Source organism: Pecten maximus, chromosome 18, assembly GCF_902652985.1.
Source record: "Pecten maximus chromosome 18, xPecMax1.1, whole genome shotgun sequence".
NCBI lineage: Eukaryota > Metazoa > Mollusca > Bivalvia > Pectinida > Pectinidae > Pecten > Pecten maximus.
The window spans coordinates 8,015,034-8,031,569 of record NC_047032.1 but is presented as its reverse complement, the minus strand read 5'-3'; the positions used below and the strand labels follow the sequence as shown (position 1 = coordinate 8,031,569).

At 34.1% G+C, this 16,536-nt stretch overlaps 1 protein-coding gene across 1 annotated transcript; it reads left to right on the top strand.

Annotated features, from left to right (window-relative positions):
• The first annotated feature begins 340 nt into the window (after nt 1-340).
• On the top strand, nt 341-11,384 carry LOC117316733 (dehydrogenase/reductase SDR family member 9-like). Its single transcript, XM_033871492.1, has 6 exons — nt 341-414; nt 2,234-2,573; nt 4,464-4,731; nt 7,232-7,395; nt 8,370-8,582; nt 10,048-11,384. Exons 2-6 carry the CDS (start codon nt 2,255-2,257, stop codon nt 10,056-10,058), a joined length of 975 nt encoding a protein of 324 aa, XP_033727383.1. The 5' UTR covers nt 341-414; nt 2,234-2,254; the 3' UTR covers nt 10,059-11,384.
• Nucleotides 11,385-16,536: the final 5,152 nt, after the last annotated feature.

Sequence of the window (16,536 nt, the reverse complement as noted above, 5' to 3'; positions counted from 1 at the left end):
CATTGTTTAGAGGAACATCAGAGTTATCTTCCTTATGTTGTAAAGAGATATTGAATGAGATTATTGATCCTAAGATAGCAACCGATCACCCCATATAGAACAAAGTACAATACTAGCTTACAAGGGGTACGTTAAGGGTAATTTGATAATATATATATAATATTATAGTCATAAAATAATTCTTAACTCTTTATTAATATTTGATGATCAAAGATTAAGTGAAAAATATGCATGTGTGTTTACTTACAACAAAACCTTATTCCTACCTCTTTCGAAATAAGTAAAAAATAAACCAAATTGACCCCTACTGTGCCTATCAAAGATTTGACAAACTTATGTGGGATAAGCTTGTTTTATTTTCAGACATACTTGTATCAACAGAAGTGTCTCAACTCGGTCTTAACTATATAAAAGGTAAGTATTTGTAATGTGGAGATTTTCATTAGTTTATGATTTTTTTTATCACTGTTGTATTTTTTTTAATATAATAAAGATTATTTATATTTCACATTCATAAAGGAAACATGGAAATGCAAATTTTAACGATATTATAACATGGTGTACCGCTATTTTTATGAGCAGGAATATTTACTTATAGAAAATTCATAGAATCAAACACACATATTTGACAATAATTGTTTAGTATTGGAGGTTGTGAAGTATCGTCTAATGCTTATTATCATTTCTCAAAAAAAGTTGTAAGAAATAGCAAAGTAAGTGTCAAATTCAAAAATGCACAAAATATACAAGCAAGTCTATTTAAGTTGTTTTACCTTAAATTCAGATCAGGTATCAAACTATACACAATTATCGAGGATTTATCAAACTGAGAAAGTGATATTTCCCAGAGGCCGCGGGTCGAGGGAAGCATCTCTTTCGAAGTTTGATAAATCCTGGTATTCACCTGAAATAAAGTGGATAACTGTTTTATTATATGATATTTTACTTGTTTTAATGCGTTTTAATGACACGGAGAGACAGTAAGAGGGGTCAACATTAAGGTGTTCCGACATCCTACCACTATACCTCCACCTTGTAGCGCGTTTGAAACCCATATGTGAAGCAATTGACAGAACAATTATCAATGTTTCTTTAACCATCCGAGAGTTCTTTGCATCCTTTTCATTTAATAATTTAGCAACTTCCTCCTCCGAAAAAATTCCAAATCGTGTTTTGTTAACGATATCATTAAGCTAGGCGTCTCGGTCGTCTGCCATGTTTACATTCTACGGAGTAAATTTTACTGGCGTCTGATTGGTCAATATTCCACAGCAGGTGTGCGAGGCTCATAGCGTTTCTTTTGGATTTCAATATTTACCTCTCGTATAGACTTTCGTTATTGCAGGTGGATATCGCATCTTATGTTGACATGTGCAGGCTGTTTAGACCAATCAGCATTGATTAAATACTGGAGTCATATAATGATATTGAATAATCAAATGTTTATTGTGAGTTGATGCGGTAAAACACATTAAAGGATGATTAAAATATATTAGAACTATTAATAAAATTCAGAGCTAAATACAATTGAGCAAAAATGAATTAAACTTCATCTGTTTTGTCTTTAAAGGAGTTGTCATTGATACTAAGGGCCTAAAGTTTTGATAGCTTGTAGGCGATGCGCCTATTATGTATCATTTTGATGCTTATATCATGATGTATGAGGATTCAGATTAATATTTAGATAGTTCTGTATTCTTTTACATTACTGGTCTAGTCCCTTGATGTTCTCTGCTTGGGTATAGGTATAATTTATTTATATATTGTTACAAAATAACGATAGTATTTATAATGCATTTGGTTCCTTTGTCAAGGCAATACATTGAGAAACTGTCTTTAAAAAAAGATAAAGGCTTGAATGTCTCACATATTTCAAAAAGATACATACCATGAAGCAACCTAAATTACGGTAACCAGTGATGCATACAAAATTCAACGCAGGTAAAATGTCTTTTTGTCTATTCAGATCAATTTCATGTGAATTTTCCAGGTCAATTTGACTTAAAATTGACATCAGTTTGACATGAATTTTCACCTCAATTCACGTTAAGATTTTTTCAGGTAAAATATGCATGAAATTTTCTTTACGTGAAATTGACCTGATTTTCCTGGGCAAATTATGGTCAATATGTGTTCAGGTCAAATTTACCTTAAAACGTTGTGACTTTGTGTCATTTCTGTATACATAGCTGTATGCATGACCACTGGATAACGAACTTTTGTGTTTTTGCAGATAATTATATGCACTAGAAGGATGAGCATGTATATCGTAGTTCTCCTGGTATTAGCATACATGATTTCGAAAAGATTCCTAAAAACACTGAAGATTGCTCGGATCTACGACAAATATGTATTTATTACCGGATGTGATAGTGGGTTTGGTAATTTATTAGCCAAACGCCTGGATTACCGTGGTATGAATGTGTTCGCTGGATGTTTAACTGAGGAAGGGAGAGATAAGCTGGATAGATCGACATCATGTCGTGTGACTCCATTGCTTATTGACATAACTGATGAAGAAAGTATTAAAAAGGCATGCATGTTTGTGAAATCGAGGCTTCCAAATGGACGAGGTAAATGTTTAACAATAAATATGGTAACAATACCAGCTAAAATCTGCGGCACTTCAGATAACCACTAACGCATGTGTTATGTAGACAGATATTTAAACCTGAAGCAGATATTTGGAAAGGTAAACACTAAATTCAAATTTTTTTTCGAGGAATATAATCTTCTTTCTATATCACACAGGAGTGACTGGTGTTAGAAAGAGGTTGTAACACACATTGCACCAGCATGAAGTGTATCAAATGTGCTAATTAATTATCATCCATATATAAAATATAGCGACACTGCATTTAATGCTGACATCATCTTATTTTGTGTTGTATCGTTATCGGTAGCACGTGAATATACATCATGTGACGTTATGTATGACCCATATTTACACTATAGAAACACATATCATCCATACAAGTTTATGATAACATATGTTTATGATAATTCTTATCACTTGCGCTTTGGTGGTTTCTATTCATAATAATTAAATACTTATATACATACAGTTTTAAAAATATAGATAGCTATTATGGAAATTGACTAAAATATAACCTTTGTAAAGTCACTGGTACTATCATGATACATACTTACCGCTTGTCCTTATCTTGTGTGTAGTGATAAATTGATATCCTCGAGTAACGTTACCATATCACAATCGTAGTTAGAATGTAGCGTAGTAAAATCATTCCTGTGAATAAATGAATGGTTACCTTCTCACGCAAAAATTTGAGATGATAGAATCTTATTTTAAGAGATCTCAATAGATTACATTATGTAAGCTTGTATTTTTTTAAAGCAATCACAAAGCGTTATTCTATACAATCAAGTTAAATTCAATTTTTGCATTTTTGGGATTTTTTGGAAAATTTGTTGATTACAGAACATGAAAACAAGTTAAGAAATTGATAAATTGTCAGCGTGAGTAAATAGGTAAACTATCATGGTATTCAATCGACAATACCAACCCATTGTCATGTAACTTCAAGACGACAAGCAATTAGGAGAGAAAATATCCTGGATATATTTCACATTGGACAAGGGAACCAGTGATGGTTGCTTTGCAGAGTTAGATATTGCGTAAATCTTAAGGTACATACAAAATTTACAAAGTCGCTTTGCTGCGTAAAGAAGAATATTGGTTTTATCGTTATAGTTATAATTTTCTTTCCTCATCATCATTAATGTGAACGTGTGTTATTTCGTTATTTAATCTTTCTGTCTCTAGTAAATTATGATTTACTGTAATAACACAAGTGACAGTGAATTATTATCGTGAATGGGAAATATAAAACAAAATATCCTAGATTCTTTTAATGAAAATGAGAACATTTGTAAGACTTTCCGTTATTTACGGAATTTAAGTGTCCGCAGCTGTGTTTTGTACATACACATGTGCATGAAACTCAATCAGTGCAAACGATAACATTTCAATTAAGTAGATCTTACACATTATCCTACAATAATGTATATAATATTGCTCGTATGCAGAGCGCTGTGCAGACCCGTCACTTGTCTCACGCTGACTCTATTCAGCTCATTGTGAAACATTGTTTGAAAATATCAACGAATGTCAAAAGTTTTTAAAAAACATGTTCACGTGTATTTTTACATAATAGCCTTGTGTATTGCTGTATCTTTAACCCTTTCACTATATAAGAAGAGATCCCCGTTAAATGATTACGAAATCTATAGTAAAAGTAATTCCGACATATTTTTTGAACTTTTCCGACGTACATGAACAACATAGGGTAAAGTACTGCATGGCAAGGTCTCATTGTTTTGTTTTCTCGTGTTTTGAAATATTAAGCTGGTTCAATCAATACTGTAATTACTTTATTATTATTATCATGTTAAATGTCCATATGATGCATTTTTACATATACAAACATCTTCTCTCAATTCAGGATTACATGGTTTGGTAAACAATGCAGGCATGTATGACTCAGTTTGTCTGCTCATATCAGAATGGATTCCCATCGACGATTACAAGCGTTTGATGGATGTAAACCTGTATGGGATGGTGCGTGTGACAAACAGGTTCCTGCCACTGGTGAGAGCGGAGAGAGGGAGAATCGTTAACATGGCCAGTGTTACTGGCAGGCTACTTGCGACAGGCGGTGCACCCTATGTCTGCTCAAAATTTGCAGTAGAGGGATACTCGGACACCTTAAGGTAAGGTTTACACCGAAGATAGAAATTCTTCATTGGGAGGTCAGGGAAAATTAAACTGTCTTGCATTTGTCTGTATTGCGAATTTGAGTAGTTTGCCATAAATCGACATTTAAATTAAGAACACCCCATAATAAAACAAGAGGCCCATGGGCCTCAACGGTCACCTGAGATTTGAATTATTTCATTTAATCCAATTGACCCTTTTTGACCCCACCCATCAGTCCAAGGGGTCAGTCAGGGCCAACATGTGCATATCATTCAGCTGTCATCCCATGCTGATAATTTTAAGAAAGTTGGAATGAATTCCAATAGAAATCAAACATATGATTGTCAAAAATGTGATTCCCCTATATAAACTAGAGCAAAGTTTACCCTCTCCCAAGGGGCGCACGTGAGACCCCAGGGTCATGGAATTCACAATTTAAGTAAAACACCATAAGACCCTTCCATCTATGAAAAGTATTTGATTCTATCCTATATAGGTATTGAGAAGAAGATTTTTGAAATTTCAGTCAATTTGAACCTTTTTAGGCCCGCCCATCAGCCCCTGTGGCTCAGTCAGGGCCAACATCGGCATACCATCAAACTGTTATCCCATGCCGATAACGTTAAACAGGTAGGAATGAGTTCAAATACAAATCCAACAAATAATAGTCAAAAATGTGATTTCCCTATGTATAAACTATAATAAAGTTTACCCCTCCTCCCCAGGGGCAAACATGAGACCCCAGGGTCACGCAATTCACAATTTTGGTAAAGCACCTTAAGACCCTTCCATCTAAGAAGCTTCTTTGATTCTACCATATCTGAGAGTAGAGAAGAAATTTTTTGAAATTTCAGTCAATTTGACCCTTTTTAGCCCCGCTCATCAGCCCCTGGGGTCAGTCAGGGCCAACATGTGCATACCATCAAAATGTTATCCCATGCTGATAATGTTAACCAGGTTAGAATGAATTCCAATACAAATCCAACAAATAATAGTCAAAAATGTGATTTCCCTATGTATTAACTATAGTAAAGTTTACACCCTCCCCAGTGGCAAACATTAGACCCCAGGGTCATGCAATTCACAATTTAGGTAAAGCACCATAAGACCCCTCCATCTATGAAGAGTGTTTGACTCCACCATATCTGAGAGTAGAGAAAAAGATTTTTGAAGTTTTAGTCAATTTGACCCTTTTTGGCCCCACTGCTCATGCCCCTAATAGGGGGGGGGGGGGGGCATATTATTTTTAATATTGGTTGACCTTTAGCCATAGAAACTTTCTGTCAAATTTCATTGAATTTGGTTAAGCGGTTTTGGAGAAGTTGAAAATGTAAATTGTTTATGGACGCACGACGCACGACGACGGACAAAAGGCGATTAGAATAGGTCACTTGAGACTTCGTCTCAGGTGACCTAAAAAATAGTAATAACATCTCATTTTATTTCGAAATCCAAACCAAAACTGTAATTCTAGCTCAAAATATAGATGTTCATATATACTCCTGAAGATTTCAATGAGACCGTGGGTTTTGGAAGGATAAGCGTCTTTTGTTTCATCGAAACATCCGCTATAATAATGGAGGTAAAATCTGCGGTAAGGTATTTCTTCAGAATAAAAAAACCATGTTAATGAAAAGCTTCATGTCGCTAATTATACAATTACACAATAAGGCATGTACCTTAAAGTCATTGTGAAAAAACATATCTGGCTTTGTATTGTACACAATATCCATCGGTATAAAAAAAACTATTGGTCGTACTCTGAACATGTCAGATATTTTTTATCAATTTATCAATAATCTTATCAAGTGTACGTGAAATTAAATTTCGCAGTATGGAGAAAGAAAATCCGACTGAATACAGATATTATTTTTGAAGTGATAATCTGCATGTTTGTACAAGGTGTTAGTTAATTTCAAAAAGTAACCAAACATTTATTTTATTATCTGTGACTTGAAATTTCACCACAACTCGTCCAGCGCAGGAACGGGGAAGGAATGTGCCTGCTTTAACTCACTGCATGTCGTAAGAGGCGACTAGAAGTTGGCCGCCTGAAGACACGTAGATTTTCTTTCATGTCTTTTATTAAGTGTACATCGATCAGACCAAAATAGTTTTTTGTCCTCATTAGAACACTTGTGATCATCAATTTGTCCGTTCTTTCCTCACCTCTCTGTCTTCTTGTGCTTTGTGTTCTTACTATGGGAGTTTCCTTGACAACCTTCCTCATATGAGTGTGGTTGTAACGAGGACTGTAAACCCCTAAATTCAAAAACAAATATTCACGTCAACTTGAAATGGGTGGTGCTATCCAAACTGGAAAAGAGAGCAGTTGAGATACAGATAAAATATTTGGTATAACAACAATGCACTAAACATCAAAATCATCATTGCTATAATGTCGAGGTTCCCAAATCAAGCTGTGTAATGACTTAATGATGTTCTTTGTAAAAATACATTATTGACGATTGTTAAAGTTGTGTGTATCATTTAACATTTGTATCATATTTACAGACAGGAATATTACACAGCCGGTATTCAGATCAGCATTATAGAGCCCAGCGCTTACAAAACAAACGTGCTCGATGTTGAAGGATTTAAAGAAAAACTACGGCAATATTTTAAACGCCTGGACGAAGATATCATCGAATATTATGGAAAGGATTACCCTGAAATAAGTAAGTATTCTAATTTAGCTTTATGCTGTGTAATATGTTGCAGTAAACAATTTTATAATGCAAAAGCAATTTATTGATGCTATGAATAAAATTAATAACTGTAAATCACTTATATTTTGCGAGGGGTTTATTTTCGAGTTAACACATGGGGAGAGTCAATCGCGAAACCAAACCCTCCGCCATTATTTGTACAAAAATAATACCTTTGGATAGCTACCAAGCTATTTGTTAACATTGGTCTTTCCAAATTTATGACCGTAATAGTTCATTGATTTTGAAGTCATGCATTCGCGATTAAGTCTGAAGGGATACGTTCGCAAAATAAAGTATTTGCGAAATCCAAGTGATTTACAGTATTTTTTTTAAACTTTAGAATATTGAGTTGAAAGGGGCCCTATTATGAACTTACTCAAAACTATGAAGAAACCAAACGGGGTATATTCTTTAAACCGTCAAATGTCAATTACATTAATTTCTTGTAACGTTCCAAGTTAATTTTTCATTTTGAAATGAAATTTTTAAACTTTTCCTAATAAAACAATAGATTCTGTCATATAACGTGTTTTATGAATAAATTATAGTAGTGTAGTCTTTGGAAATAAAATTAGTGGAATAAGAGTATCTAAGTATCTGAGTTTTCTTGAAGAAGAATAAGGATTACTAAACATTAGAGTTCACGTGAGGAAAAATAAAGGTATCTAAATATCAGGGGCCAGAATAAAGAAACAGCACTATATTAAGCTTTCTGAAAAAAATTCTGTTGATATGAAAGCTGAGCAGAATCTTGTCAAAAAGATATAGCTTAACATACATATATGTACTACAGGAAATTAAGTAATCTAGGAATATGATTTGCTCTTCGCTATGTCAAAACAACACTTTTCCGAAACAAAACAAATGGTACAACTAAAAAGTATGTAAGATGCTTTGACAATACAAGTCGAAGAGTGCATATTTACCACATTGTATTCCAGTTATAAACAATATGAAGGTAGATCGCTGGTTCTCTAGCCGACTCTACCAGGTGGTAGACGCTTACGAACATGCTCTAACATCCAAGTACCCAGAGGGTCGATATGTGGTCGGTAAGGATAGTAACACATTCATGTGGTTACTGCACCTTGCGCCTGAATGGTTGTCTGCAAAAATTGTGGGAACTCTCACATGGCCGCTACCGAAGGGACTACGTAAGTTTAGACGGTGTGTCACCCCCTAATTTATGCATTGTGTCTTCCACTATTCAACTGTATGCCAACGCAGATCAGAAACAAGTATATACGCCTTACACTATCAAATGGGCTTAATAACGGTACAATACGCCAAACTCTAGCAACTGAGATTTATCACGGTACAAAAACGCCAAGCACTATCAAATGGGCTGAACAAGGTACAATCCGCAAAACAAAAACAAATGTGCTAAATAACGGTACGAAACGCCAAACACTATCAAATAACCTTAATTACGGTACAATAGCTAAACCCGATCAAATTGGCTGAATAACGGTACAAAACGCCAAACACTATCAAATAATCTTAATTAAGGTACAATACGCTACACTCGATCAAATGGGCTTAATAACAAGTACAATACGCCTGACACAATTAAATGGGATTAACAAAAGTACAAAACGTCAAACACATTCAAATAGGCTTGATAACGGAACAATAGGCCAAACACTATCAAATGGTATTAATAAAAGTACAAAACGCCAAACACTATCCAATGGTATTAATAAAAGTACAAAACGCCATACACTATCAAATGGGCTGAATAACGGTACAAAACGCCAAACACTATCAAATGGGCATAACAAGGTACAATCCGCAAAACAAAACAAATGAGCTTAATAACAAGTACAAAACGCCAAACACTATCAAATGGTATTAATAACAAGTACAATACGCAAGACACAATTAAATGGGATTAACAAACGTACAAAACGTCAAACACTTTCAAATAGGCTTAATAACGGAACAATACGCCAAACACTATCAAATGATATTAATAAAAGTACAAAACGCAAAACACTATCAAATGGGATTAATAAAGTACAAAACGTCAAACACTATCAAATGGTATTAATAACAAGTACAATACGCAAGACACAATTAAATGGGATTAACAAACGTACAAAACGTCAAACACTTTCAAATAGGCTTAATAACGGAACAATACGCCAAACACTATCAAATGATATTAATAAAAGTACAAAACGCCATACACTATCAAATAAGCTTAATTACGGTACAATACACTAAATTCGATCAAATGGGCTTAATAACGGTACAATACGCCAAAAACTATCAAATGGTATTAATAACGGCACAGTACGCCACATATATTGATGTAAATGATGTACTATAATATGTGCTTGATAACGGTCAATAAGGTAGTCACTAAATTAACAATCACGAAATCATAAAGCCCCCAAATCAATGTATTTTTTTAGTTTTTAATTTGATGATTTTTTCAGTATTTGATGACAAAAATAAATATAAATGCATGAAATACAAACGAAGAAATACGTTTATTCATGAAATGACAATGTAATTACATATGCATGAAGATATAAAATTCAATTGAAATGTTTGTTTATGTAATTTATGCAGTATATGTTTATTGGTTGATTTTTATGTTTCTTTTCATTTCAGGAAAAACGTAGATACGGATTCTCGGTAGTAACTTAATCTGTTAAAATCATAGGAAATCTTCAGAAAATCTTCATGAAATATAATCATCCAACAGCTTGCTCGTTGTATCTATCAATCTACTTTGATCAGGTAGCACACATTTTCCTGACGTCAGAAATACACTTAATTTAATGACGTCAGACAAAATGACATTATTCAGTGAAAACGTCACGAAAATTGCTATTCACCACACTACCATGAAAAAAAAATTCGGGAATTACTTGGTGATTATGATCTTATTGGTTTTTGTTTGGTGAAGCTCTAGAGTTTTGAAGCCAACCACAGTATGCAACATCCACCAAAAAGATATTCAGGCCAAATTCGAAAATGTATTGATCTATCTCCAATATAAATTTTGATTTACGTTTGCAAAATTGCATTTAGTTTGTTTTAATTCGCATGTTTTCAATAATTTTTTAAATCTATATGGCACAAAAAGTCATTATGTCAAATTAACTTTCAGCACAAACTGTAGTTCTAGCATTTAACGTATTTGGTTTTGTCCTAGTCTTAAGATAAGTAATTATCCATGTGACTGTGTGATTGAGTGCAGATATCCTTTACCATGCGTTATTATTTAGACCTGCTGATAAGCTGGTATTTGTCCTTGGGTATATTATCTGTTTATCATTGAACTAGACAGTAAACAGTGATAAGATACATATTCGTGTGCCTCGTCTGGTCTGTCTTACGTCGAAAAGCGGAAAGAAGAAATGAGATCGTGATATATATGTCAAATTGTCAATGTTTTAAAAGATAACTTACTTTTTTAATGATCTGCTGTGATTGTCCGTTCAGGAAATAATGCATAATGAAAACGGATTTCATATATATCAGGTATTTTTTTTTATTTAAAATTGTTTACTGAGTTTGTCACCCCTGAACTATAGTCATGATGAGGCGGAGTCTCATTGTAGTAGTTAGTGACTACTGAAATATATACGGGAGGTCCCGTAGCATGCCACCCACAACAGTTAGGGTAAAGTGTCTTGCCAAATGACACAACCATGACAACACTGGTCAGTTTCTCGGCTTCCCGAGGAACACAAACCGACACGGTATGGACCATCGAACATCGCACTTCGAATCTTCACCTGAGATTACGTGGCTGGTATTCTAACCGACGGGGCTATTGCGGTCCCTTTCTTGTTTAAAAAGCTACTCTTAACTTTAGTATTACATCTCATCCAACACGATTTTATTTCATGGAAATTATAATGATACCGTCTAAACAATTGTAAAATGAAATGTGATCTTTATATGTTAGAATGCGAAATGAATAAACGGCAATAGTTTCATAGATGGTTTGTTTTGTTTTGTTAACGTCTTCTAGTAAAGAAATCTGTGTGAGGAACATACGTGGAGTGAATGTTTTTATGTTTCCTGAGTCTCAAGCAAATCTATATTTTTGTTTAAAGTTTGCCCTTGTTCTATCAGTGTTGCGTTTTATCTTTGTTTTCGTTACTTTGTCAGTGATACTGTGTTTGAGGATACTGTGGTATGTTCGTGTTTCTCTCCTTGTGATAGCCCGAAACTGGAGAGAAATGTATTAATGACCGAAAGCGTACTGCATCACTGTTGATATCATTCAATACTGATCACAAACATTCAACAGCATATGTGTGATATTTGATACGACAACCTTTAAAAGACAATACGGCACATCTAACCATGAAGCATTGACGATTAAAAGCATGCCTTGATGTAGCGAATAAGCTGTAATATATCTTAGTTCTGTATACTTAGAACGGACACTGGAGTAGTGAATCAGCTGTGACAGTCTGTAGTAATTAATCAATTGTGACATTTAATCACTGAGTTGGAAAATATACACTGAATATACTTAAATTAAAATACAGAGAGAAGAAATGTATACTCTGTGTACTGTACCTAAAACGGGGTCTGGGGTAGCTAATAAATGTGAAATGTATACGGTAATGGTAATTTATGATATATTTTTCATCATGTTCATATTTATCCAAACGATCTATTAATAAATGAAATTGAATTCAAAATATATATCTGATTTGATAATAACATGTTGTAGCAGCATATATTTACTGTGACTGATGAAATCAGTTCATGTGATATTACAATAATACAATTGGTCAAGATACCCGAATTTCAAACAGTTCATTCTTGACTAACAATGTTTAACAAAAACAAAAACAAAACAAAACAAAACAAGTGATTACCGATACAATAAAGAAATCGTAAATACAACTCAAAATTAATCGAAGGAGGACTAAATACGAACAAAAAATATAGATTTGCATGGCGACCCTTGAAAAAGGTAAAATGATAATAAGGCCAGGTGTTTCTGAAAGGAAGTGTTTTCTGTTTTAATTATGACACTCGCCATACAAATCTAGGCGAATTAACAGCTGTATCATAAAGAAAATGCAATGTCATCATCCGACAACAGTTTCGTAGTTTGAAAATCAAGAAGAAGGATCTTTATGTCATGATAACAGGGTGTGACTTAGGTTTCGGCAACCTGCTGGCGAAACTTCTGGACAGTCTAGGAATGAATGTATTTGCTGGATGCCTGACGATGTTGTTGTTGTTGTTGTTGTTGTTGTTGTTGTTGTTGTTGTGGTTGTTGTTGACCTCGATGTAACCAACCAGGAAAGTGCTACTAACGCTGTGTATGGCGTTTACTTCATTTTTACGATGTTAAATAAAGTTTCTAATATCTTGTAGCCTATTACCAATCCTACCCTTTTGCATCGTGTAAACGTTTTGTTTATCAAGAGTGATCTGGAATAATCTGTTGTGAAAATGCAAACTTTCCTCCTCTTAATACATAGTCTTACATCCACACACTTATACATGTATATATGACAGGCATATGGTAAACAAGGCCGGCATATTCAGCAGTGTTGCTACGTTGTCTCTGATTGGTTGAGCATTGACGACTACAAATCTGTGATATATGTAACTTGTACGAAACCATAAAAGTGACAAGAGCCTTTCTGACCTTGATCAGGAGGGGAAAAGGCCGCATCGTTAACACAACCAGCACATCTGGTTGAGTGGCGCACTCTAAGTATTTTCAAATAATTCCTTCCTGTTGAATTTTTGTTTTTCATATGTGCTAAGACTGTTATTTTATACCCGAGGAGTGAGTTGTGGAAATCAGGAACATCAAAGAGCCAAGTGGATACAAAACCAGCTTTTGTTCCGAGATGGGCATCGTAGAGAATGTGTAGAAAATATATCAGGAAACTTGATGAAGAAAAACGGGAATATTACAGAAAAGACTTCGTGCAAGGATGTAATTAATACTTTTCCCTTGCACTCAATAATGAAATACTTGATACATACCAAAAGAAATTTTAAATGAAATATTATATTGAAACTTCAAATGCTCGAATATTATTTTCTTATTGACATTATAAGGTATAATTGATAAGCATGAATTAGGGATTATTTTGAAAGCACACTTATTAGGTTTTTAGTTTAGCTATTTTTCTGACATGCAAAAAGTAAGTACAAAATAGGTGGATAGCATGTTTGAATATAAGTTTAGCAACATAATCAACAAACGTCCATTAATGATAAAACTGCATACCACTAATACATCATCAAATTTTTATATGCAATTTAGTATATGCAATCAATAGCGAATATTAGATATTAGAAAATATAACTCGTATGTACACTACATATCTATCCCTTATTGTAAGAGTAAGTGTTGCGAAAAGTTGTTGGTCTGTTTGCCGCATTAAACATATAATTTCTATTTTATTTATTTATTTCATTTATCTATTTTATTCATTTATTTATTGTTAACAGTAACAGCACACATATACAGTACACAACATGCTTCAGATAAAATACACAATGTGGGGTAAATACACAGAAAGTTACTGATGTTCCTGTGTTTGTGTCCCTGATAGACATCTTGATATGAGGTACGTTCCTATCAATCCGTATAGAACAAAGTACAACGTAACCGGGGGCGCCCAAAGGGGAATCTTAAATAATATTAGATATTGTCACATTACCATCACATACTGTACTTGCTTTGAGTAATTAATGTTTACACACTTTCAAAACTATATACACAATTCTGTGTTGCGTAGTATTAAATGTATTTCTTCCCGGTCATGTCAACATTTACAACACTGGAAAAAAAACGTGTAATAAAAATCAAGATCCAATTAAAGATTGTACTGATTTCATTTTGGCCATTTTATATTCTTGCCTCCAATTTAATCAAAATCTAGATGGTAATTCTCACTACGTTACATGAACATCTAACAACATCCCATAAGGGGTCACGTTCTGATTGCCTTCGATATGTGTGTATTTCACTTTCAGGGCGAATTGTCAATTTCTCGATGTCCTCGAAGCAAACCATTTCGTCACAGCATGCATCTGAGGCAAACCATTTCGGTACAGCTTGTACATATAGCTTTATGGGACGAAATGATTTGAAACAAACTGACAGTTTATGCAATCTATGCACACTAGTCATGCTAATTCGGACATATAAAATTAACTTCCAAGTCTCTGGAAGTAGTCATTTGATTGGCTAATCCAAAAGGTCCCCCTGACGTGACCCCTTATGGGATGTTGTTAGATGTTCATTTAACGCAGTGAGAATGACCATCTAGATTTTAATTAGATTGTCTTTCCTCAGGACATATAATTAAACACTAAAATTAACGATTGACATTCTGAAATTGTTTTTCATAAATGTAGATACTCTTGTGGTTTCCTCTGTCCTTTGATCAGGATACTATCGTCATTTACTATTTCCCCTACAATGTGTATCATCGTGAACTTTTGTAAAATCACAAGAACATTCGTCTTGATGAATACAATAAAAAATGTATGTCAATGACGAATTAGGTCAAAACATCAATAAAACATGCAATTGCTGAATTTGTGCATGTAATGCTGGCGATAACTATAGGTTCCTTAAATATGGTTGGAAGTGCCACTTATTATATGAATATACCTCAGAATATCATGGTTTACATACATCCATTGACTAACTTAAACTATTTCCCATATATTTATTTTAATTATGGTGCATATGTTATTTGTCACTTCCTATACTTACTGTTCTCACACCATGGACGACATTTTCGACTCGCATGCTCCCGAGGAGCACAAAACAGAGATCACGCCCTTGAACTATGACCCAAGGCGGGACGACCGACCCAATGCAATGTTCGATTCGCTGGCCGGGTCAATCTTGTTATTCGTGTCACCCATTCAAACAAATCCTTTGGACTGTTACACTTTATCCCGTGCCTGTGCCTCTCTAGGCTTTTATTAATCTATGCAGGTTAAGCAGGTTTGATAACATTTACAGAAATAACTACATTAGAGGTAAGTGATAAACGTATATATCCAGTTTAAGACGTCAGCTGTATGACAATATACTTTCTTTAACTAATCGCAGACAATGAACTAATGGATTTCTAAATGTTTTCGAGAAGATGATACACAGATGCCTAATTATTGTCATTTGGAATTTGAGCGGAGCTTAACAACATTTTCATTTACTCAAGGACTGGAAACATGATCCGTTCTGAGCTAGTTAATACCCGAGTTAAAGAAACATTTTGTGATGTCATATATCTAAATGAACTGAAGTAAAATTGCTATTGTAACGTATGTGTCGTACTTTGAGTAATGTAAAATGCAACATTTTAAACAACAATTGCAAAAAATAATTATGTCAAACTTTATTAATGGGCCGCATGGAAGCAAGGTATGGTATGGTATAGGTATGACTCTGTTCCTTTACGGTTCTGTCCACGAAGGTGGGGTTTCCAACACTGTTAATTTCCCATAAGGGTCGGCCTAAAGATAATATTTTTACACTTAGAGACCACTCACCGACACATTGCTTTGTGCCATCAAAGTTGGTCCCTTGGCTATATACATTTAACCAAAATTAATCGATAATGCGCTTGCCTAATTAACTAATTACGTAGCTTAATTACTGAACTAAGAACGGAGAATGTCACAAAACAGATAAAAATAAAGATTTATTTGAACGAAATAAAAACTAAATACAAAAATACTAAAACAGTCAATATACTGCTGATAATATTTATTTTTTAAGCATTTTATGGAAGAAAATCAATTTTATTGTAAACATGACATTTTGAATGTTTTCCATATTCAGCCCATTCATCACGCGTATAGAGTATTGTATTACTAACTGTAATCTTGCCCAAAGTTCAAAACTTCGACATTTTTGCAAAATGTTGATTTTTAGCTTTGATGTGTGTTACACCGATGATTTGGTGAACGAAAGTAGACATAACAGACAACCCTGGAACACTCCAAACCTTAATGCACACATGTACCTTTTGCTTACACTCATAACAATACGCATACAAGTAATGCCGCTGACATGTGTAGGCCACGTCCTTAAATGGGCATCGCTTTTAATTATAATTAGGTCGTTAAATACGATATATG

Coding starts and splice junctions, on each gene's coding strand:
- LOC117316733 (XM_033871492.1), top strand. CDS start 2,255: ATGAGCATGTATATCGTAGTTCTCCTGGTATTAGCATACATGATTTCG. Junction 4,732..7,231: donor GGATACTCGGACACCTTAAG/GTAAGGTTTACA, acceptor TCATATTTACAG/ACAGGAATATTACACAGCCG. Junction 7,396..8,369: donor AAAGGATTACCCTGAAATAA/GTAAGTATTCTA, acceptor ATTGTATTCCAG/TTATAAACAATATGAAGGTA.